The 23,988-nt window shown below is 40.9% G+C and overlaps 1 protein-coding gene across 3 annotated transcripts in view; it reads left to right on the top strand.

Annotated features, from left to right (window-relative positions):
* SNAPC3 (small nuclear RNA activating complex polypeptide 3) overlaps positions 338-23,988 on the top strand; it is a 38,523-nt gene continuing 14,872 nt past the window's right edge. Inside the window, exons 1-5 of one of the 3 annotated variants that reach the window (XM_018051943.1) lie at positions 338-706; positions 1,341-1,418; positions 11,765-11,849; positions 18,136-18,240; positions 21,472-21,621. In XM_018051943.1, coding sequence (XP_017907432.1) covers positions 405-706; positions 1,341-1,418; positions 11,765-11,849; positions 18,136-18,240; positions 21,472-21,621 — 720 coding nt within the window. In that variant the 5' untranslated portion in view covers positions 338-404. Of the gene's footprint in view, positions 707-1,340; positions 1,419-11,764; positions 11,850-18,135; positions 18,241-21,471; positions 21,627-23,988 lie in introns of all 3 variants that reach the window. The other 2 variants (XM_018051944.1, XM_018051945.1) reach the window with 2 other exon arrangements.

Raw genomic sequence — 23,988 nt, 5'->3', positions numbered from 1 at the left:
ACTCATGAACCCTGGAGTCAAGGAAAAGTCCTGAGCCCTGGGGCCGAGAAAAAAAGCCAAGAGCGAGACCAAAAGGCATGTCAGGGCCGCCCTGCTCCGTAGGAGAGCGATGCTGCATAACGGTGGGGGATGAGAACCCAGCCAATCTGGCCGCAGCAAACAGACGCTTCCGCTCAGCTGTGCGAATGAAGCGGAGAACAATGCGCTCAAACCCTGCACGCGGAGGCTTGTGGTGCCCCGGCCCAGGGCGGGTCCGACTCGGAGCCTGCCGGGAAATGTAGTGTCTAAAGCTGCGCCAGTGCAGCGCGGCTCCCCGCCAGTCCGAGTCACGCGCAACTACAGGTCCCAGACGCCCCGCGAGGCCTTGATCAGCCGCTGTTCGCAGGGAAGGGAGTGGGGCGAACATGGCTGAAGACAGCCGAGGCGACCCAGCGTGCGGTGGAATGGACGGCAGGCAGGACCCGGTCCCCAGCAGTGGTGGCTTCAACTTTCCAGAGTACGAGCTTCCTGAGCTAAACACGCACGCTTTCCATGTGGCCGCCTTCGGGGAGCTGTGGCGTGGCCGGCTGCGCGGGGAAGGGGACCTGTCGCTGAAGGAGCCGCCGGGGGACCGAGAAGTCACCGACTCCGGCTGCGAGGATGCCGCCGTGGCCCGCGATCTGGGCTGCAGTCTGGAAACGGCAGCCGAGCTGAGGGCGGTGTGCGGGTGAGTGCGGGGCCGAGGAGACTGTTGCTGCTTGGAGTCATCCGGGGTGCAGCCTTGCTCCTGGGCTCCCCCAGGACTCATCCTTGGGCGGGCCTGTGATTTACTCCCGGGAGTAGAAGGGCCGCCCTATCAAAGCTTTCCCGGAACAACGGGAGAAGTCCCGCGAGGGGAATGCACGATTTCTTCTAGTTGGAGGGAAGGGACGAGGCAGCTGCATCAAAGATTAATTTTTCTCTTCACCAGATTTTAAAGTGCTTATTAATATAGGAAAGTAGAGTAGCAGCGACGTGTATCTGTCATTGACAAACACCTTGGTAATGATGAGACTGGAAGGAGATTTCACCAGAACAGTGTTAAAACCTTGATTGCCTGTGGTCTCTTTTGGGGATCTTTTGAGTATGCCATTACTAAGATTTTCTTCAAAGTGTCTTATTTTGGATGAAAATATAAAACTCAGTAACGATTTCTTTCTCCATTTAACAATATTGGCCGATTTCAGTCAGCCATGTATCCTTTTCATTAATAGAGTATCGGCGCAGAATTCGCTTTTAATTCTCTCTGATTATTTAGTGATGTATTTGGGACACAACCCAAATGGTTGCGTGATTGCTTTTTTTGTTTGTTTTTGTTTTAGCCTTGATAAACTGAGGTGCCTTGAAGAAGGGGAGGATCCAGAAGTCATCCCAGAAAATACTGACCTGGTGACTTTGGGGTATGGAGGACTTAACTTTTATTACAAGCCACTTATTTAAATATTTTTTTCAACATTATATTATTCAGAAGTTGACAGTATGGTATTGTTATCATATGTGTGCTTAGTTGCTCAGTCGTGGCTTACTCTTTGCGGCCCTCTTCCCTACCCCCAAGTTCAACCACTGTTGACATTTGGCCCTATTTGATTTAGCTGTATGTGTTTGAGGTAGCTGCTGTGTATCTTTTTTCTATTGCTTAACTGTTACAGTAAGTTGCAGATCTAATTCATGGCTAAATACATCAGTGTTAACTCCTAAAAGTATCATTCTCCTACTAAATCAGAGAAGTATTATTATACTTAAGAAAATTAACAGTTAATGCATTCCCTTTAATATCTACTCCATATTCAAATTTGTGTTTATTTTTAAATGTTTCTAAAAGTACAGTTAATCCACTTAGATTTTGGGGTGCAAGCTAAATACTCTGATGGTGTGGTAAAAGGATTAAATTTTTAAAACATTTTCTGTCAGATCTATACTTTTGTAAAATAGGATAAAAATGAATTACTAGAAAAATGAAGTTAAAAGAGCACAGTAGAACTCCAAAATTTTTATTACGAAATTCAGCAGTAAGATTACTGTCATATGTGTGATCATTTCTAAATGCTTCCTCTGATTGTACTAATTGGATAACAGATGGCTCAGAGATCAGTTCTGGTCTGCCAGCCGTATCTTGAGAAACGCTGCTCTGTGATGATACTGTTATAGAGAAGCCGCATGTCATAGTGAAATTTGTAATTTCCGGTTTGTAACCTGCTTACTTCACACCATCTCAGCTATGTTGTCATCCTTTATCCTATCCTTTCTGTTGTCACCCTCAGAAATTTACGCAGGTGATTTGACTCTATCTTGGTTTTTTTTTTTTTTTTTGGTAACTGCCAAATCAGTTTCTTTTATGCCTGTTGCTGATATTTACATTAGCAACACTTGGAGCATTGTAAAAGGTTCCTGTCTTTCCTGGGTCCTGTCTTTTCTTCTGACTTAACCATCATGTTATCACCTAAGTGTGCTCATTTGCTGAGAAATTGTCAATGGCTCAGCCTCCCCTCTATGAACAAATTTCAGATTCCTCACTCAGATTCCTCATTTGAAACCTTCCACATAGCCCAAATCTGCCTTTCTTGATACATTTTCAACTGTTTTCTCTTTCAGTGGCTCAGGATGCACATGGCCCCCCTCCCAGCGGAACCCTAGTCTTTCTTTGAGTCCCTAAGATTCCTTTCCACATCTCTGCAACCCATCTGTCTCCCTTAGGGAGTAGATGCTGTTGTAATGTCTAGAGTACTTATAACATTCCTAAAGTATTTGAAGACTCATTCAGAGTCCAGCTCCTTCATCTTTGAATTGCCCTGAAGCCTATTGTACTGCTTTGCTCCATTTGGTACCCTTGCACTGTTGTTGATTGATTAATTTTTTTCTTTTTTTTGTATAATGCATATCTGATTGTGTCACTCTCTTTTTAAAAACCTTTGTTCTTTTTTTTTAAGTAGTTGGATTTTTTTTTTAATATATATTTATTTATTTGGCTACATGGGGTCTTAGTTGTGGCATGTGGGATCTGGTTCCCTGACCAGGAATCGAACCCAGACCCCCTACATTAGGAGCTCAGAGTCTTAGCCTCTGGACCACCAGGGAAGTCCGAAAACCTTTGTTCTTAAATGGATCACAGAGGCCTCTAGCTGCCTTTTCAGCCCTATGTGCTCCAGCTACGTTACACCTTTTCTGTTCCTAGAATGTGCTCTCTCATCCTAGATCTTTGCCCAGAACACTCACGATTCCTTATCCCCTGGTCTTGCTGACTTCTGCTCATTTTTCAACTGTTAGCTGAAGGACTGTGGACTCTATCTAGCTTCCCTGTTATGTTCGTGTGGTTCCCAGTTCTTCTCTATTGAAATAGTCATCACACTCATTTAATTTTCTGTCTTCCAGCTAGCCTTAAAAGGCCCATAGATAGTGTTTGTCACACGCACTGCCATGTCCCCCATGCCTAGAATTTTGGCGTGTAATAGGGAGTCGGTAGATATTTGTAGAATGAGTGGGATAAATGAAACTTGTATAAACCTAAGGAAGTGATTTTTTTCCAAGACTGACTAAAAGAAAGTTGATGGTAATTATAAAGCAGGCTTTTTTTTTTTTTTTGCTATAATGACATGCTCATTGGCTTATAATGACTTTATTAAGCTATAGGAAATGGTAATTTTTAGACTACTTCACACGGTGCTTCCCCTGGCTATTTTCTGTTACTAGAGTCAATTGAATCTCCTTGGTTGTCTTCTGGTCCCTTCCATGGGAAATTTGAGTAGAATTATATGTATAATCTCAGAGAAGGCAATGGCACCCCACTCCAGTACTCTTGCCTGGAAAATCCCATGGATGGAGGAGCCTGGTAGGCTGCAGTCCATGGGGTTTCGAAGAGTCGGACACGACTGAGAGACTTCACTTTCACTTTTCACTTTCATGCATTGGAGAAGAAAATGGCAATCCACTCCAGCATTCTTGCCTGGAGAATCCCAGGGACGGAGGAGCCTGGTTGGCTGCCATCTATGGGGTCGCACAGAGTCGGACACGACTGAAGCGACTTAGCAGCAGCGTATGTATAATCTAATGCAAAAGGAGTTAGTGCAGCATTTCTTAGTTGGGATTATTTTGATGTACTTTAAAACATTTAAAATAGGACTAATATTAATTTAAACAGTACCACAAGTAAATGAGACTTACTTGAAAAGCCAAAAATCTGTATCTGTGCTTTCTCTTCCCCTCCTAAACCTTCCTTTCTTCTCCCTACCAATAACTTAAATACATAAAAGGAAAAACAGCACCTAAGTACATCACCCCTTGATTATGGCATAAAATACATTTCTAGCACTTCTTTTCCCTGAAGGAGCTACTGGACTCCTTTTTATGTATGTTAAGAGGAAAAAGGCAGTTGATAGACTGCTGCTCTCCCTGATCCATAGCAAGCTGAATAACTTACCTTCAGCATTTTTGAAATTTTTATTTCTACTTAAAGAGATTTTAATTCTTAGGAATAAGAGAGTTGTTACTACACAGGTGCTACTGAGACTTGTCACCCCAGAAGGTTAAGCAACATTGTTTTTAATTCAATAGCTTGTAAATAGAATATTTAAAAATATTATCTAAGAAAAATTTCCAGAATTGGGAAGAAAACTCAAATCTCCAAATTAAAAGTTCTCACTGGTTACCTAGGAAAATTAACCCAGAATTATCAACTCTGTAACAAAAATGCAAATACCAGGCCTTTCTTCCCAATTTCTAAAAATCAGACAAGCAAAAAGACACATCTCATGATGAAAAAAACAGCTAATATAACAAAATATGTATAATTAGGAAATGTAATAGAATTGAGGCCATAGGCATCAGTTTTTCTACAGCCTTATGAAAGTAGTTTAGGCTTACAAAACAAAAACCTTGAAGAGACAATAAACACATCTAAAATAAAGTAATCCAGAGAGGCTAAAAATAAATAGTGGGACAAATGTATATCAGATAAATGGAAAGAAATTGAGCAGATGTAATTAATGGTCCACCTGACCTGCCTCTTGAGAAACCTATATGCAGGTCAGAAAGCAACAGTTAGAACTGGACATGGAACAACAGACTGGTTCCAAATAGGAAAAGGAGTACGTCAAGGCTGTATATTGTCACCCTGCTTATTTAACTTACATGCAGAGTACATCATGAGAAACTGGGCTGGATGAAGCACAAGCTGGAATCAAGATTGCCGGGAGAAATATCAATAACCTCAGATATGCAGATGACACCACCCTTATGGCAGAAAGTGAAGAGGAACTAAAAAGCCTCTTGATGAAAGTGAAAGAGGAGAGTTGAAAAAGTTGGCTTAAAGCTCAACATTCAGAAAACGAACATCATGGCATCCGGTCCCATCACTTCATGGGAAATAGATGGGGAAAGAGTAGAAACAGTGTCAGACTTTATTTTGGGGGGCTCCAAAATCACTGTAGGTGGTGACTGCAGCCATGAAATTAAAAGACGCTTACTCCTTGGAACAAAAGTTATGACCAAACTAGATAGCATATTGAAAGCAGAGACATTACTTTGCCAACAAAGGTCCATCTAGTCAAGGCTATGGTTTTTCCAGTGGTCATCTATGGATGTGAGAGTTGGACTGTGAAGAAAGCTGAGTGCTGAAGAATTGATGCTTTTGAGCTGTGGTGTTGGAGAACACTCTTGAGAGTCCCTTGGACTGCAAGGAGATCCAACCAGTCCATTCTAAAGGAGATCAGCCCTGGGATTTCTTTGGAAGGAATGATGCTAAAGCTGAAACTCCAGTACTTAGGCCACCTCATGCGAAGAGTTGACTCATTGGAAAAGACTCTGATGCTGGGAGGGATTGGGGGCAGGAGGAGAAAGGGGACGACAGGATGAGATGGCTGGATGGCATCACTGACTTGATGGACGTGAGTCTGAGTGAGCTCCGGGAGTTGGTGATGGACAGGGAGGCCTGGCGTGCTGCAATTCATGGAGTTGCAAAGAATCAAGACGACTGAGCGACTGAACTGAGCTGAATTAATGGTCTTGATGGACTTCCCAGGTGGCACCAGCGGTAAAGAAACCGCCTGCCAACAGGAGACGTAGGCATGTGGGTTCAATTCCTGGGTCGCGAAGATCCCCCGGAGAAGGGCATGGCAACCCATTCCAGTATTCTTGCCTGGAAAATCCCATGGACAGAGGAGCCTGGTGGGCTGCAGTCCGTAGGGTCACACAGAGTCAGACATGACTAAAGCAACTTAGCACATGCACACAGTAGTCTTGATATCAGAATAATAAAGTTCAAGCCTCAAAACATTACATCTGACAAAGGACACATTTTAAAACCACAAACCACAGTTAAGAGAAAATACTTATATATACACCAAATAATATAAAACAACCATAAGGGATATAAGCTTTATAAAACAAACTATAGGGGATATAAGAAATTAGCTAGAAATGCATTAACAATAGGGCACCTTAATATACTAATCTCAACACAAGACAGATCAATGGAGAGCTCTAATCAGTAGGATATGTCTTAAGGATATGCATATATATATGTATATGTATAATATATACATAAAATTTGTAACCTGTATTAGAGACTACCTGGCACATTCAGAAAAATTGGCTCTATATTAGGTCACAGAGGAAACATCAGTGTCATTCCTAGAGTAGAAATAATATAAACAACACTCTGATTACAACAAAATAAAGCTAAAATTTACTCAAAAAAAACGGGCCATTCCAACATGGAACTGTTCTAACACGGCTACTGTTCCAACATGGTAAAGTATGTATGCCTTGGTTGTAAAGCTAGTATCTTATTTAATAGAGAAGCATTAAAGCAGTACAGGTATTTTTACTAAGATCTGGAGTAAGGCAAGCATGCCTAGTATCTCCACTTACTTTCCAGCATTGTACTATTGGATTAGCCATGCAGTTGACAAAAGAAATCAATTAGAAGCATAAGAGTAGATGAAGAAGAAAAATTAGCTCTATTTGTGAGTGGTAAAATGGTGTTACCTGGAAAAGAAATAAGTGCTAAAACAGACCAAAACCAAAAGAATTTAGTGTTAGAGCAGGATACAAAATTGATATATAAAAAATAATAGCCTTCATATAAATAATAAACAACTAGAGGACACAATGGTGGAGAAAATTCCTATTTACAACAGTCAGAAAGATTAAACATTTAAGAATAAATTTAACAAGAAATGTGTAAAGCTGAGGTAAACAAAAATTATAAACCTTCCTGAAAGACTCAGAAGAAATCTTGAAAAAAATTGAAAGATATCCTCTGTTCTTTGATAGAAATACTTAGCTTTATGATGTTGTCAGTTCTTTCTAAGTTAATTTACAGATTAAGTACAATCCCAATAAAATTACCAAAAGTATTGGTTCCTTCATGGAGTTAGTTGATGATAAACTTCATATGGGATATTTGCAAGAATAACTAGGAAAAATTGGGTGGGGGGAAGAAAATTGTGACTTCCTAGTAATTTTGCTATATATTAAAATATACTACAAAGTCTTTATAATTAAAATAGTTACTAGCTCCTGAGTAGACAAATAGACGTTTAGAATAAAAGAGAAAGTCCAGTTAGATTCAAATGCATATGGAAGTTTAGTATGACACTATACACAAGACAGAGGATGAGATGGCTGGATGGCATCACTGACTCGATGGATGTGAATGTGAGTGAACTCCGGGAGTTGGTGATGGACAGGGAGGCCTGACGTGCTGCGATTCATGGGGTTGCAAAGAGTTGGACACGACTGAGCAACTGAACTGAACTGATACACAAGAATAAATTCCAAAGGGATTGGGATCAAAATGTAGAGAATGAAACATACCTACCTTGGTATAGTGAAAGGCTTTCTAACTGTGATTTAAACCCAGAAATAATAAAAGGTAAAGATTGATAAAATTGACTACATAAACATGTAAATTTTTGCATGACAAAAAAAGCACCATAAAGTCAAGCGCTGCCAAACTTGGAGAAAATAACCCTAATACATAAGCCCTTAAAAGTTAAGGGACAAATACCAAAAGCGCAAAGGGAAAATGGGAAAAAGATACGAACCAATAATTCACACATACGAAAGGATCAAAATGATTCACAAACATGAAAAAATGTTCATGCATATTCATTATTAGAGAAATGAAAGTTAAAATGACATTTTTTCTCTTACTGTTGTTGTTTGCTAAGTTGTGTCTGACTCTTTGCGACCCCACAGACTACAGCCCACCAGGCTCCTCTGTCCATGAGATTTCTCCAGGTAAGAATACTGAAGTGGGTTGCCATTTCCTATTCTAGGGGATCATCCCAACCCAGGTCTGCATTGGCAGGTGCATTCTTTATAACTAAAGAGCCACGAAGGAAGCCCTTTCTCCTATTAGACTAGCACAAATTTTAAAATATACATTCTTTTGAGGAGGTGAGGGGAAGCAGGCATTTTTATACATTCCTGATGGAAACGTAAACTGATAACAACGCTCCTCTAGGGAAATCTGGTAATGCCCAACACAAAATTACCCAGGCACTTAACTTTTGACTCTGTAGTCCAACTTCTAGCATTCTCTGCTGAAGATACACCTCCAACAATATGAAAATATATTATGCACAAGGTTATTCGTTACAGCATTGTTTATAACTGCAAATATTTGAAATATCTTAAATACACATATGTAGGAGAATGTCAAATGAATTACATTGGACATCCACAAGTGGAGTATGGTACAGCTGTGCTAAAAGACAAGGAAGGATGAACCAATAGATTTCTAGGCAATACTGATTTGTAAAAAAAAAAGCAAAGCCCCAAAGCATATGCTCCCCTTTATGTAAGAAATATTACTGGGTATCAATTTATTGGCTCTCATTTTAAAATGTACCCTTTTTGCCTGCTCTGTAAAAATGAGTCTCAGCTCTTTAAATATTTTTCCTTTCCCAGCTGGCACAGTATTAAATAAGCTGTGTCAGTAAAGGGCACAGGCGAGACTTTCGTGAGGACAGAGTTTTGCTTCTTGGTCCAATGTTTAGCAGGGACCTGCTGCGCTTCCCAAGCACCCAGCTCCTGCGTTACCAGGCAGTCATTAACACAGCCGCTTTCTCCACCACTCCACTCCGCTTGAAACCTCCCTATAAAAGCTTTTCCTGGTACCCTTGTGGGCAGATTTCCAGCAGTTTTCACTGATGTACCCTAGCAACTTCTCTGATATTCAGCAAGTCACAGCCATTCCCTCTCCCACAAGGTCTGGATCTGAGTCCTAGGGAAGAAAAGGGAGCCGCCTTTGACTTTTACTTCTTAGCACAAGGGAGGATACGCCTTGCGTCTGCCATTCCTGTATTCTCTAGATTTCCCTACTTCTTACTTGGCATTCCCTCATCCTTCCAGTCCTGGGTTAATAATTCATTAGATTAAGCTTTGTCTGGTTACTGTTTGGGCCTCCCTGGTGGTTCAGATGGCAAAGAATCCACCCACAGTGCTGGAGACCTGGGTTTGATCCCTGTGTTGGGAAGATCCCCTGGAGAAGGGAACGGCTACCCACTCCAGTATTCTGACCTGGAGAATTCCATGGACTTTTTAGTCCATGGGATCGAAAAAAGTCGGACACAACTGAGAGACTTTCACTTTCACTTAGTTACTGTTTAATTTTTTTCTCCTAATTGAACTCAGACTGATAGAAAAAGTAATCTAAGAAAATTTGTAGGTATCTATGTATTTGAACAAAAACAATGTAGAGGATAAATCAGAACTACAGAGCTTTGTGGCCCACAGTGGGTAGACAGGAGAGGGTTGGAAAGAAAGGAGGGAACAGGTACAGGTTAGTGGTCCAGACAAGAAGGAATGATGCTTCTCTAAATATATATACTTTTTATAATTCTTTTATAACTCTCTTAGAACCATAGTAGTGGTTCACATATCTTTTACACACCTCAAAAGTAATCAGACAATTAAAACCAGCCAGGATGTTCAGGGAGACTGAAGTAGTTAGTCTACTTGTGTTATAAGTAAATAGCGTAGCAACACTGAAGAGAATTAGGAAGAAAGATCTAATCTGATTATACAGAAGCATACTTTGATTCAGTGTTGTAAGGCTGAAGACAAGAAAAACTGTTCATGATTAGTGGTTTTCACAGGGGTGTTAGCAGGTTAGCAGTTCTGAAGCCATGTATTTTAAAACCAAACACTTAAGTGAATAGATTTAGATACAGGGAGCTGAGTTTCTCACTTGTGGAGAAAAGTTGTAAACAAGGAAAGGTTGAAGGCTACAGTGAATCCTGTGATTCTTGGGATTAGAGGTATTAGTTTAAACCATGGATTTAAAAGTACATAACAGAAAAATACCAAAACACAGATGTGTGTACATGTGTGGTTTGGTGTATTTTTTCTTTGAGGCCCCTGGTGGGTCAGTCGTAAAGAATCCACCTGCCAGTGCAGGAGGCGTGAGTTTGATCCCTGGGTCAGGAAGATTCTGTGGAGGAGGAAATGGCAACCCACTCCAGTATTCTTGCTTGAAAAATCTCTTGGACAGAAGAGCCTGGCAGACTGCAGTCCACGGGGTCACAAAGAGTCAAACTCGACTGAACACACACACAGTATGTTTCCTGCCTCTGCTGAGTCCTGGAAGCAGAGACTGCAGGAACAGTGAGAATGCCTCATGCTCAGATACAGGTCTCTAAACCTCTTCCCAGTGAAGAAACTAGGTCTCCTAGGAGGAGTGGCTGATTTAGGGCTGAGACATGAAAATGCTCAAGGGTGAGCCTTGAGCATTTTATGGTTCCATAAAGTAAGGAAATGGTTAACTAGGAAAAACAAAAATGTTGAGAACTTGTTGATAGAACAGGAGCTCCTAATGGCCAAAGCTAGAATAATTTGAACAACCGAATACTAATACTAATACTAATACCAATACAGATTTTAACCTGTAGAATAAGGTAAATATTTATGAATTCGTACTAATACAAGTAACCAAATAAATAAATGGGAAGAAAGAGGTAATATTCATAATACCAATGAATGAATGTTAAAGGAGAAAAATAGAGGATCAGTGTTAGGCATAAACCACAGTAATACATGTTGCAGATGAAGTCTACTAGTGAATGATATATTACTGGATTCAAGTTTCAAGGGAAACAAGATTTGCATAGTCTCAAAGTATCTCCCCCCCAACGCCAAACACTTACCAGGTACAAAGGAAAAGAAAATATCTTTCTAGTGTGGGAACCTAGCAGATAGGAACTTAAACAAGGTAAGTATCTCCAGGAATAAGATATTAATTTTATGAATAACATTGTTAACCTCATGATGATACGGTGAGGACATGATCTTACGGTATTCTTGCCCAAAGAATATAAGCTTACTCCAATTACGAGGAAACAGCAATTAAGGACATTCTACAAAATCACTGATCAGGGTTTTTTCAAAGTGTCAAGATGATGAAAGACAGACTGAGGAACTTTAAAAGACTGGAGGGGAAAGGAGAAATAAAAAAGTGTTTGCATAGGAGCCTGAGACAGATAAAAGAAGCACTAAACTTAATACTTCGTGAAATTTGAAAAAGTTTTGTAGTTAATAATACTGTATTAATGTTAATTTCCTGGTCTTGATAATCTCTGAACAGTTAAGATGTTAACAGGGAAAACTGGCTAAGAGATATAAGGGAACTCTATAATATTTTTGCAGCCTTTCTTTAAGTCTAAAATTAGTTCATAATAAAAAGCTAAATAGTAAAGATATTTTTGAAGCCCGCCAAAATATTGAAGTCTGATTTTTCTTGTAACAGGATTAGAAAGAGGCTTCTGAAGCACCGGGAGGAAACCTTAAGGATAGATCGAGCCTGCAGACAAGAAACATTTGCTTACGAGATGGTAAATGTCCTCTTTTTCCACCTTTTCCTATGAAACAAAATCTCTTCATTGGCCGTTACTCATGACTATATGGTAGTTCATATTGGATATGCTTAGCTGGAAACAAATGAGAGAACCTTCACTGGGACTGGGATCCAGTAGGAGAAAAAGACGCATGAAATTCAGGTGATGGGGAATTCCCTGATAGTCCAGTAGTTAGGACTCCACGCATTCACTACCTGGGGTATGCGTTTGCTTCCCTGTTGGCAAACTGAGGTCCTGCAAGTCGTGCAGCACAGGCAAAAACGAAAGTTCACGATGGCGCATTTTCCTCTCAATGCTCGGCCTTTATTTTTGTTTTTGCTATGGTCTTGCTCCCTCTTAGGCTAATTTCATGCCTCTCACCACCCTATTTCTGACGTTTTTCTTCTGCTCCTGGTTTTGATCTGTAGTGTGTGCTCAGAGGTGTCCAACTCTTTGCAACCCCATGGACTGTGGTCCACCAGACTCCTCTGTCCATTGAATTTTCCAGGCAAGAATACTGGAGTGGGTTGCCATTTCCTCTTCCAGGGGATCTTCCCAACCCAGGGACTGAACCCAGGTCTCTTACATGTCCTGCACTGGCAGGCGGGTTCTTTACCACTGCGCCACCCATTCTTTTCTAATCCATTGTTTCTTAGGTAAAACCCTCAGAATGACTTCAGATGATGAATACCGGGGAATCTATATAACATGAAATTTAACATTTTAACCATTTTATTAGCTTAGCTGTGGGTTTTTCATATATGGCCTTTATCATGTTGAGTAAATTCCCTTCAGTTCCTATTTTATTTAATGTTTTTATCAAGAAAGGGTATTGACTTTTGTAGAAAATTTTTTTTTTTTTTGGCATCAGTTGGGATGATGTGTTTTTTTCCATCATTCTGTTAGTGTGGTGATTTGTTATGTTGAAATACCCTTGCATCCTCAGAATGAGTCCCCCTTGGCTTTGTGACATGCAGTCCCTTTTATATGCTGCTGACCTTGATTTGCTAGTATTTTGTTAAGTTTTATCTTTATATTCATGAAGGATATTGACCTGTAGTTTTCTCACAGTGTCTTTGTCTGACTTGGGTATCAGAGTGTGCTGATCTCATAGAATAAGTTAGAAAGTATTTTCTCCTTTTCAGATTTTTGGGAGAACTTTAGGAAGGAATGATAAATTCACGTGAAGCCATCTAGTCCTGGGCTTTTCTTTGTTCAGTTCAGTTCAGTTCATTTCAGTCACTTAGTCGTGTCCGACTCTTTGCGACCCCATGAATCGCAGCACGCCAGGGCTCCCTGTCCATCACCAACTCCTGGAGTTCACTCAGACTCACGTCCATTGAGTCAGTGATGCCATCCAGCCATCTCATCCTCTGTCGTCCCCTTCTCCTCCTGCCCCCAATCCCTCCCAGCATCAGAGTCTTTTCCAATGAGTCAATTCTTCGCATGAGGTGGCCAAAGTACTGGAGCTTCAGCTTTAGCATCATTCCTTCCAAAGAAATCCCAGGGCTGATCTCCTTCAGAATGGACTGGTTGGATCTCCTTGCAGTCCAAGGGACTCTCAAGAGTCTTCTCCAACACCACAGTTCAAAACCATCAGTTCTTCGACGCTCAGCTTTCTTCACAGTCCAACTCTCACATCCATACATGACTCCTGGAAAAATCATAGCCTTGACTAGACGGACCTTTGTTGGCAAAGTAATGTTTCTGCTTTTTAATATTCTATCTAGGTTGGTCATAACTTTCCTTTCAAGGAGTAAGTGTCTTTTAATTTCATGGCTGCAGTCACCATCTGCAGTGATTTTGGAGGTTTTTAATTTTTGATTCAGTTTTCTTACTTGTTACAGTTCTATTCATACTTTATATTTTTTCTAGAGTCAGTTTTGATTATTTCCTTCCTTCTGCTAGCGTTGGGTGGAGAAGGCAATGGCAACCCACTCCAGTACTCTTGCCTGGTGGGCTGCAGTCCCTGGGGTCGCACAGAGTTGGACACGACTAAAGCCTCACAGCAGCAGCAGCAGCTAGCGTTGGGTTAAGTTTTCTCTTTCTGGTTCCTTAGGGTATGCACTTGGGTTATTGGTTTGAGATTGTTCTTTTCCAGTGTACGTGTTTAGAGCTAAAAGTTTTCCTCTTTCTACGGCTTTTGCTGCATCTTGTTAGGTTTCTAAGGTTGTGTTTTTGTTTCCATTTGTCTCAAAGTATTTTGTTATTTCCCTGTGGTTTCTTCTTTGACCTATTGGTTGTTTAAGAGTGTATTGTTCAATTTCCACATGGAAATGTTCAGTGTTCTGTCTCAGTGTTTGGGGTTCCTCAGTGGTAGTTTCTGTCAAATTCTTTTTTTCTTGTGAATGGGGCATATTTTCCTGTTTCTTTGTGTGTTTTATAAGTTTTTGTTGAGAACTAGACATTCCGAGTGTGTTTTTTTCCTTGTTGAGGCCTAGAGCTGTTTTGAATTTTCCAAACTATTTTTCTAGTGTGTAGTCCTTGTTGTGTACAAGCATATCTCATTTTACTGCACTTTATTATGCTTCGCAGGTAGTGTGGTGGTGGTTTTTTTTTTTTTAAATTATGAAGGTTTGTGGCAACCCTGCATTGAGTAAGTCTATTTGGCACCATCTTTCCAACAGCATTTGCTCCCTTGATGTCTCTGTCACAGTTTGATTATTCCCACAATATTTCAAACTACTTCATCATTCTCATACTTACTATGGTGATCTCTGATCATCAACATTACTGCTACAGCTCATTGAAGGCCAAGAAGATAGCGGTTTTTATCAATAAAGTGTTTTTAATTAGAGTTCCAGTCTGTACATTGTTTTTTGGGACAGGATGCTATTATTACACACCAAATAGACTATAGCATAGTGTAAATATAACTTATGTGCATTGGGAAACCAAAAAATTCATATGACTCACTGTATTGAGATACTTGTTTTTGTGGCTGTCTGGAGCTGAACCCACAGTAGTTCAAGGTCTACCCATATGGTCGCTGATGTTTCTGATTCATTATCTCTAGTCAACCAGTGACCTGATCAAGATTTCCTTAAATGTATGACTCCACAAAGGGTCCTGTGCCTTTAAATTTTCCGGTTGATGCTGCTGGGGAAAGCCACTTGGTGGTTAAGAGCATTGCAGAGAAGCAGCCAATTCTGACTCCCTATTGAACCTGTTTCTTTGACTTGCTTTTCTTTGCTTTTGTTATTATAATCATATGTAATGGATGTTTAAAAGGACCCTGCCCCTCAGCCTGACTTAAGTGCCTTTTTTCGGAACCCTGTCCTCTAGATGGCAGGAAGGAAGAAATGAATACATCCCCCGCCTGAGGCTTGCCATTTTAGGAGATGTTTGCGAGATTAATGGCCCTTTTCTTTGCTTCCTCACCTCACCCCATCTCTGATGTATGAAAGAACCTAGCATTCGGACCCCTGTAAGATGGTTATTTTGAGGCACTAGCCTGCCATCTTCTCACACTGCTAGCTTTCTGAATAAAGTCATTTTCCTTGCCTCAACACCTCATCTCTCAGATTCATTGGCTTGTCATGGGGGTGAGCAGAGCAAGCCTGGACTCTATAACAAGAGGACCAGAACCAAGGCAAGCTTCTGCACCAGGGCCTCAGAGCACTGCCAGACCAACCACAGTATGCTTACCCCTACTTTTTGGAGAACAGGATCCCACATTGCTCATCTTGGCATCAGCTACCTTTTCCAGGACCACAGCCTGCTATCTCTACATCTGCAATGGGGCTAAGAGTGGGGCATGGTAGTTGGTTTATACCCTCTGCTTACCTAGGAAACACAGCAGCTTGTTTCTTCATTGGGGCACTCACCTGGTTGATACAAGAGTCTGATCAGAGTCCACGTGCAAAAATAGTTAATTCCGATCTCTTCCGTCTTCATGGTTGCTTTGCTGGAGGGACTTACCCTACTGTGCCTCTGTTTCCTACTGTGCCATTTTGCATGATGTCACTCCCACCTATTTTTAAAATACCTTTTGCACCTTCTTAACCAGTGCACTCTGGTGGCCTCTATTTTATAGTTATTGGGGCTTTCCTGGTGGCTCAAATGGTAAAGAATTTTCCTACAATGCAGTAGACTAGGATTTGATCCCCGGGTTGGAGAGATCCCCTGGAGAAGGGAATGGGCCACCCACTGCAGTAGGCTTGCCTTGAGAACTCCATGGACAGGGGAGCCTGGTGGGCCAAGCACATATAAAGGAAAGTGTGATGTTATAATGGATTAAATGTGATAGCAAATTTGGAAAACTCAGCAGTGCCCACGGGACTGGAAAAGGTCAGTTTTCATTCCAATGCCAAAGAATGTTCAAACTACTGCACAGTGGCACTCCTCTCACATGCTAGCAAAGTAATGCTCAAAATTCTCCAAGCCAGGCTTCAGCAGTAGGTGAACCGTGAACTTCCAGATGTTCAAGCTGGTTTTAGAAAAGGCAGAGGAAACAGAGATCAAATTGCCAACATCTGGATCATCAAAAAAACAAGAGAGTTCCAGAAAAACATCTGTTTCTGCTTTATTGATTGCCAAAGCCTTTGACTGTGTGGATCACAATAAACTGCAAAATTCTGAAAGAGACAGGAATATCAGACCACCTGACCGGCCTCTTGAGAAACCTGTATGCAGGTCAGGAAGCAACAGTTAGAACTGGACATAGAACAACAGACTGGTTCCAAATAGGAAAAGGAGTACGTCAAGGCTGCATATTGTCACCCTGCTTATTTAACTTATATGCAGAGTACATCATGCAAAATTCCAGGCTGGAAGAAACACAAGCTGGAATCAAGATTGCCAGGAGAAATATCAATAACCTCAGATATGCAGATGACACCACCCTTATGGCAGAAAGTGAAGAAGAACTAAAGAGCCTATTAATGAAAGTGAAAGAGGAGATTGGAAAATTGGCTTAAAACTCAACATTCAGAAAACTAAGATCATGGCATCCGGTCCCATCACTTCCTGGCAAGTAGATGGGGAAACAGTGAAAACAGTGAGAAACTTTATTTTTCTGAGCTCCAAAATCACTGCAGATGGTGACTGCAGCCATGAAATTAAAAGACGCTTACTCCTTGGAAGAAAAGTTATGACCAACCTAGATAGCATATTAAAAAGCAGAAACATTACTTTGCCAACAAAGGTCCGTCTAGTCAAGGCTACGGTTTTTCCAGTGGTCATCTATGGATGTGAGAGTTGGACTGTGAAGAAAGCTGAGCGCCGAAGAATTGATGCTTTTGAACTGTGGTGTGGGAGAAGACTCTTGAGAGTTCCTTGGACTGCAAGGACATCCAACCAGTCCATTCTGAAGGAGATCACTCCTGGGATTTCTTTGGAAGGAATGATGCTAAAGCTGAAACTCCAATCCTTTGGCCACCTCATGCGAAGACTTGACTTATTGGAAAAGACTCTGATGCTGGGAGGGATTGGGGGCAGGAGGAGAAGGGGACGACAGAGGATGAGATGGCTGGATGGCATCACCGACTCGATGGACGTGAGTCTGAGTGAACTCTGGGAGTTGGTGATGGACAGGGAGGCCTGGCGTGGGGTTGCAGAGAGCTGGACATGACTGAGCGACTGAACTGAACTGACTGAAAGATGTGATACTGTAGTAAAAACAGGGTTTTAGAGTGAAACATACCTGAATTTGCATTTCTAATCGTCTGGGTAAATTGGTGAAACTGAGCTTCATCTGTCAAATAACTTTCTTGATAATATGGAAGTGAAATTGCTCAGTTGTATCCAACTGTTTGCAGTCTCATGGATTGCAGCCTGCCAGGCTCCTCTGTCCATGTAATTCTCTAGGCAAGAATACTGGAGTGGGTTGCCATTCTCTTCTCCAGGGATCTTCCCGTCCTAGGGATAGAACCTGGGTCTCCTGCATTGCAGGCATATTCTTTATTGTCTGAGCCACAAGGGAAGCCGTGATAATATGGAAGGAGTTGTATAAAAGTGTTAATGACTGTAAATGTCAGTATTATACCAATGTTAGGTGATACTCCTATTTTATCATCAGTTGCTATGCACCTAGTGCCAAGCATCTTATTAGGTGCTTTATTTTACATTCCCAGCAACTATTCTGTAAAATAAATATTTTCTCTTTTTTTACAGATGATGAAACTAAAGCTTAGCGAGGTTTTTAAAACAATTTTCTTGAAGTAGAATTAGGAGCTAAATCCAGGGCTGATTGAAACCTTTGTTCGTAGCCCTTATTCTACACTGCCTCTGGTCTGGGTCACAGTGTCTGATTTTAATGTCTCTTATTGTTTTCTTTTTTTAGGAGTCACATGCTGTAGGGAAAAAGCCTGAAAATTCAGCAGACATGATTGAAGAAGGAGAGCTTATCCTATCTGTAAATATCTTTTACCCTGTGATTTTTCATAAGGTCAGTAGTAAAACCTTTTGGACTTTACAGATAATATGAATGACTTTTACCAGAGTTTATTTAAAGCTTATTTGAACCAAAATAAACACGAGCATATGCTGTTTTATATGACATTCTGTCTATATTCTTGAGTTCTTTGTTTTACAAGGAATATCATAAAGTCAATTTTCATATAATCTCTTGAGTAATAGGATTACAGTTACAGTGTTGAAATGTATATCTGATTTCTGTACTAGTAGCCACTGAAAGTGTGTAAATCCTCAGTGATTCTGATAGTATTATTTCTTGAGGGTTTTTTTTTTTGGTAGAAAAACTGGTTAAGGAGGGTTTTGTTTTGTTTTCACCAATTCAGAATTCTTGGGAAGTTATTGAACTAGCTAAGGACAGCTCTTCTTAGATGAAAATACAGAAAGTTAGCAGTTTAAGGGTATCCAGGAATTTCTTAGGAATCTCTAGTAAAAAGAGCTCTATCGCAGTTAATATATTCTTAATTTCCCAAATAGATGTATCATAAACTTTAATAAGATTTCACTGAAATATTACTGTACATAAATTGCACTTATGAATAAACTTATGAATCATCTGTGGTATAGTTAGCACTAACTATTAAATTGGTACAAAAATAATTGTGGTTTCAGACTGTGAATTTTAAATCGTTATAATTAGGTTCAAACATATCTTTAGTAATCAAAATAGGAACAATTACAATCAACAGATCTTGCCAATGAGAAATAAGTTTTTTTATTCCTGTAGCATAGAAGTCCACACTTCAGATATCAGGATTTGATGAACTCTTGGAAAGCATTTTCTCCCTCCTGCTGGTTGTGGAAGCATTTTCCCTTTAAGAAGTTGTCAAGATGCTTGAAGAAGTGCTAGTCAGTGGTAGTCAGGTGAATATGGCAGGTGAGAGAAAGCTTGTGGCCCAATTCTTTCAACTTTTGAAGCACTGGTTGTGCGACGTGTAGTCAGGCATTGTCGTGCATAAAAATTGGGCCCTTTCTGTTGACCAGTGCTGGCTGCCAGCGTTGCAGTTGCATCTTATCTATTTGCTGAGAGTACTCCGATGAAATGGTTTCACTGGGATTCAGAAAGCTGTACTGGTCAGACCAGCGGCAGGACACCAGTGACCGTGACGGTTTTTTGGTGCACATTTGCTTTGGGAAGTTCTTTGGAGTTTCATCTTGGTCCAACCACTTAGCTGGTTGTCGCCAGTTCTCATATAAAATCCACTTTTTGTCGCAAATCACAATTTGATCAAGGAGTGGTTTGTTGTTGTATGAATAAGGATGACAACACTTCAGAAAGAAGGGTTTTTTGATTTTCAGTCAGCCCATGAGGCACCCACTTACTTTTTTACCTTTTTCACCTTTCCAATTTGCTTCAAGTGAGGAATAGCTGTAGAATGGTTGACGTTGAGTTCTTAGGAAACTTGTGTAGTTGTAAGAGGATCAGCTTCGATGATAACCCTCAACTGGTTTTTGTTAACTTTGGTGGCTGTCCACCACGCTCCTCATCTTCATGGTTCTCGTCTCCTTTGCAAAACTTCTTGAAGTTGTGCACTGCACTGTTAGTTTGTTAGCAGTTCCTGGGCCAAATGCATTCTTGATGTTTCAAGTTGTCTCTGTTGCTTTACAACCCATTTTGAACTCAAATTAGAGAATCACTCAAATTTGCTTTTGTCTAACATCATTTCCATAGTCTAAAACAAATATAAAATAAACAGCAGGTAATAAGTCATTAGCAAAAAAAGAAATGTGCAATGAAGTGATGTATAACATAACCACATTTATTTAAGAGTATATTCCAATATCAGACAAATTTCAACAGTGTAAAAACTGCAATTACTTTTGCACCAATCTAATACCCTGTTTTATTAAGATCCTAAATTATCAATCAAAGAAAATGAAGCAAAACAAAACTAATAAAACCAAACGTGGGTAGTGTATAGATTCCTTGATTTCAGTGAGGTAGCTTTCAGGACAATTTAAAAGTCAGTGAAATTATATTCCTAAGACTCTTCATATTAATGTCACTTTAGTAGCAACTTGGTTATAAATTTTCACTTAAACTAAAAAAAGTTTTATTGCCAGGTGTATTAGTCCATTCTGGCTGCTATAACAAAATAGCACAAACTGGGTGGCTTATAGGCAACAGAAACTTGTTTTTCACAGTTCTGGAGGCTGGAAGGCTAAGATCAGGGTGCCAGCATCTGGTTAGCACCCTCTCCCAGGTCACATCCTTTTTATAAAGGCACTAATCCCATTCATGAGGGGGTCCACCCTCATGACCCAATCACCCTCAAAGGCCCACCTCCTAACATCAGGACACTGGGCCTTAGGATTCCAGCATGTGAATTTTGGGCAAATGTAAGCAACGCAGCACCAAGTGTTTGTTGTACTCATAGGATTTTAATTTGTGGGGGTGACTGAGTGACAGCACTAGAGACCAGTGTCACTGAAAGATTTTCATTATTTGCATTTCCTGGGGCGAAGAGTATGCCACATCATGCAGCACCAAAGGGGAAGTACCAGGATCAGTCAGGAGGCAAGGGGAGAGCACAGGCCACAGCCATTACTGGTTTCCACAGGAAAGGCAAGGCAGAGCGGAGTAAGCAGTTTGGGACTGACTAGCTTGTATAATTCCTGTGGGCTCTGGGCTGTGGGGCTGTCCTAGCTGTCTGGCACCTGGCTGTGGTTTGACGTAGGACAGAGGAGAAATACTGACTTGGTATAATAAGAATTGGCTAGAGATGGTGTCAGAGTATGGGCTCTGGATCCCAGGGGAGAGGTAAATAACTGACAGTTAGTTTGGACCTATAAGTAATAGATGCTGGGACTTCCCAGTGAGAAGAGTCTGCCTTCCAGTGCAGGGGACATGGGTTCAGACCCTGGTCAGGTAGCTAGGATCCCACATGCTGTGGGGCTGCTTAGCCCACATGCCACATCTAGAGAGAAGCCTTGCGTCACAATGAATGGTCCCACGTCAGTCACAGTGAAGAGCCGACATGCCGCAGCTAAGACCTGACACAGCCAAATAAACAAAATGAAGAAATATTTTTGAAAGATCAGTGCTGAGTAGACAAATGCAGAATCTAAGAAAACTCAGGACAGCATATTATGGTTATAACTTAAGATAACCAGTAATTTAATTTAGATCTGGTCATGAGATGATTTATAGTTGAATTGCTTTGTCTCTAAGTGAACACTGATTTATTTACTGTCTGACTCGTAGCACAAAGAACACAAGCCCTACCAAACAATGCTGGTATTGGGCAGTCAAAAGCTCACGGAACTGAGGGATTCCATTTGCTGTGTCAGTGACCTCCAGATTGGTGGGGAATTCAGCAACACTCCTGACCAGGCTCCTGAGAACATCAGCAAAGTAAGGTGATTTTTAAAATTTCTAACCATCATAGAACAGGAGGAAATAATAATCATAAGCTAAGGAAACAGGATTACAGGCTCATAGCATTCCAGTAAATGCTCTCTTCTGTGCCATTCCATCAAGCTTATCCCTTCTTTTTATCATAAAGACCTTTTCAAAGATGAGGCTATATTTGGTTTTGATTTCATCTCCCATTTATTTCTCAACCATTCTTTGTACACTCTTCTTTCTAAGGGCACAGTACCAACCAATAGGTCTCTTTTCCATGTGCATACAACTTGACCTCACTGTAGCACTGGAATTTGCTGTTCACTCTCTCTTCTTTCAAACTCTGTATGAGTTTGTCTGTCATAACTGACCCTAGCAGAGGGTTGGAGTCCACCCAAGAGCATCACTGCCCAGAGAAGAACCTTTCAACCCACGGATAGAAGCAAACAGGGGCAATACCCTGTGACATTGGGCCTTGCTGGTACTTCCCAGGGTGCTGCTCTCAAAAGGACATACTCACTGAAACAGGATAGAAACGCAGACGGGCCACCCACAGTTTTCAGAAGGGATTGCTTACTCAGTAATGTAGTAGGGCCTGGATCCTTCTGAATTTCATCACAGAGCAAGCTTGACCCAATTCTATTAACTGGTACAAGTCTGGCAGAGGACCTCAGATTTACTGGCATATTTAAGGGGGATAGCATCTCCTGTAGGTCACTAAAAAGCTGTTTGGAACAATTAGTATGTCCAATAGAGTTTGGACGTGAACCATCAGAATCTCTTTTCTTGGCTCGTTCCTTTATCATCAGCCACATAAATGCCGTTATAACTGAGGTCTTATTTCTTATTCTAAATTCATCTCCTGGGCTTTCCCCCCAGTTTTAATTTTCATGGTTTTAAGTATACTCCAGTCTTTATGAATCTCTTTCTCTCTTGGTTTCCAAACTCATTCTTTTTAAGTGTCTACTGGACACTCTCACTTAGCCTCAGTGCTGCGTGGCATTTTTACGACCTCTCTATACTTGATACACCCTTCCATTTTTCAGGGTAGCTGTTTTGTTCCTTCTGAAACTGCCAACATCTTTTCCTCATCACTCCCCTTCAGCTGCTGTTTATTTCACTGAGAAAATAAGTTATCAGAAGAGAATTTTCTGTCATCTCTCTCCCACATTTACCCATCTGCCTGTGCATTCTCCTTCCCACCTGTTACACTGGTCGGATTAAAACTGCTGCTATCAAAGCCACCCAGGTGTCTGCTAGATTCCAACCCCACTGTATAACCAAGGACTTTGTTCTTGTACTATCCCCTTTTTCCCTGCATCATCAGCTTTTCCCTTCTGTTGCCTGTCCCATCAGTAAGCAAATAGACTATACTATCTCCTATCCTAACAGACCTTCTCTTACCGTGTATCTTCCTCTGGCTACCATCTCATTTTTCTATTTTCTTCTCATTAAACTGACTCAGGAATTATGAATTAATAATAGTGCCTCAGCCCATTGTTTCTCTTTTTCTCTCCCCTTTGTCCTACATGCACTCTTGTTCATCACCACTCCACCAAAATCACTTCATTATTGTTGCCACAGATTCATTTCTCATCTTACTTGATCTCTCATCAGCACATGACACAAGTAAATATTCCTTCTTCCTTGAACCACTGTCTTAACCTGGCTTTTAAGACATTACACCCGCCTCATTTTCTTCTTGTCCGACTGACTTTTTTACTCCTCTGCTGGATGCTTTTGATCCTCCTAACTGGTGAATGTTACTAAGCCCTTTGAATCAAGGTGAACTTGTCCAGATTCCTAGTCCAGATTTGTTATCTCCAATCTCAGTATCTCCAAACTCCAGATTTATTTTTTCCAGTTGCCTCCTTGACCATTACTGAATGTCTAATAGCCACTTTAAACCTAGTATGTCCAGAAGCAGACTCTAGTTCTCTCTTCTCCTCAAATCTGTACCTTCCCCAGTGTTTCCATCTCAGTAAATATGCTCAGTCTACACCTGGTTACTTGAACCAACAACCTTGGAATCATCTTTGCCTCCTTTTCATCCCACATGAAAGGCATCAGCAAGCACTCTGGCTCTGCTTTCAAGTTATGTTTATTATCTGCCCGTGTATCTGCTTCACAGGCAGCAGACTGAAAAACCACCATCATCTCTTGCTTGAACTGTGGAGTAGCCTAGTGACCATTCTCGCTGCTCCCTTTCACACTTCTGTTTATCCTTTACACCAAGCCAGGATGATACTCTAAAGTATCAGGCAGACCCTGTTGCTTTTCAACTCCAAAGTCTATAGAGGCTTCCTCTTAAATCTAGAATAAAATACAAAGTCCTTTCTGTGGTTCTGGCTGCCTCTGGACTTTATATCCTAACAC

Source organism: Capra hircus, chromosome 8 (assembly GCF_001704415.2).
Source record: "Capra hircus breed San Clemente chromosome 8, ASM170441v1, whole genome shotgun sequence".
NCBI lineage: Eukaryota > Metazoa > Chordata > Mammalia > Artiodactyla > Bovidae > Capra > Capra hircus.
Note: the sequence above shows the minus strand (reverse complement) of the source record. Positions and strands in the feature narration are given on the sequence as shown.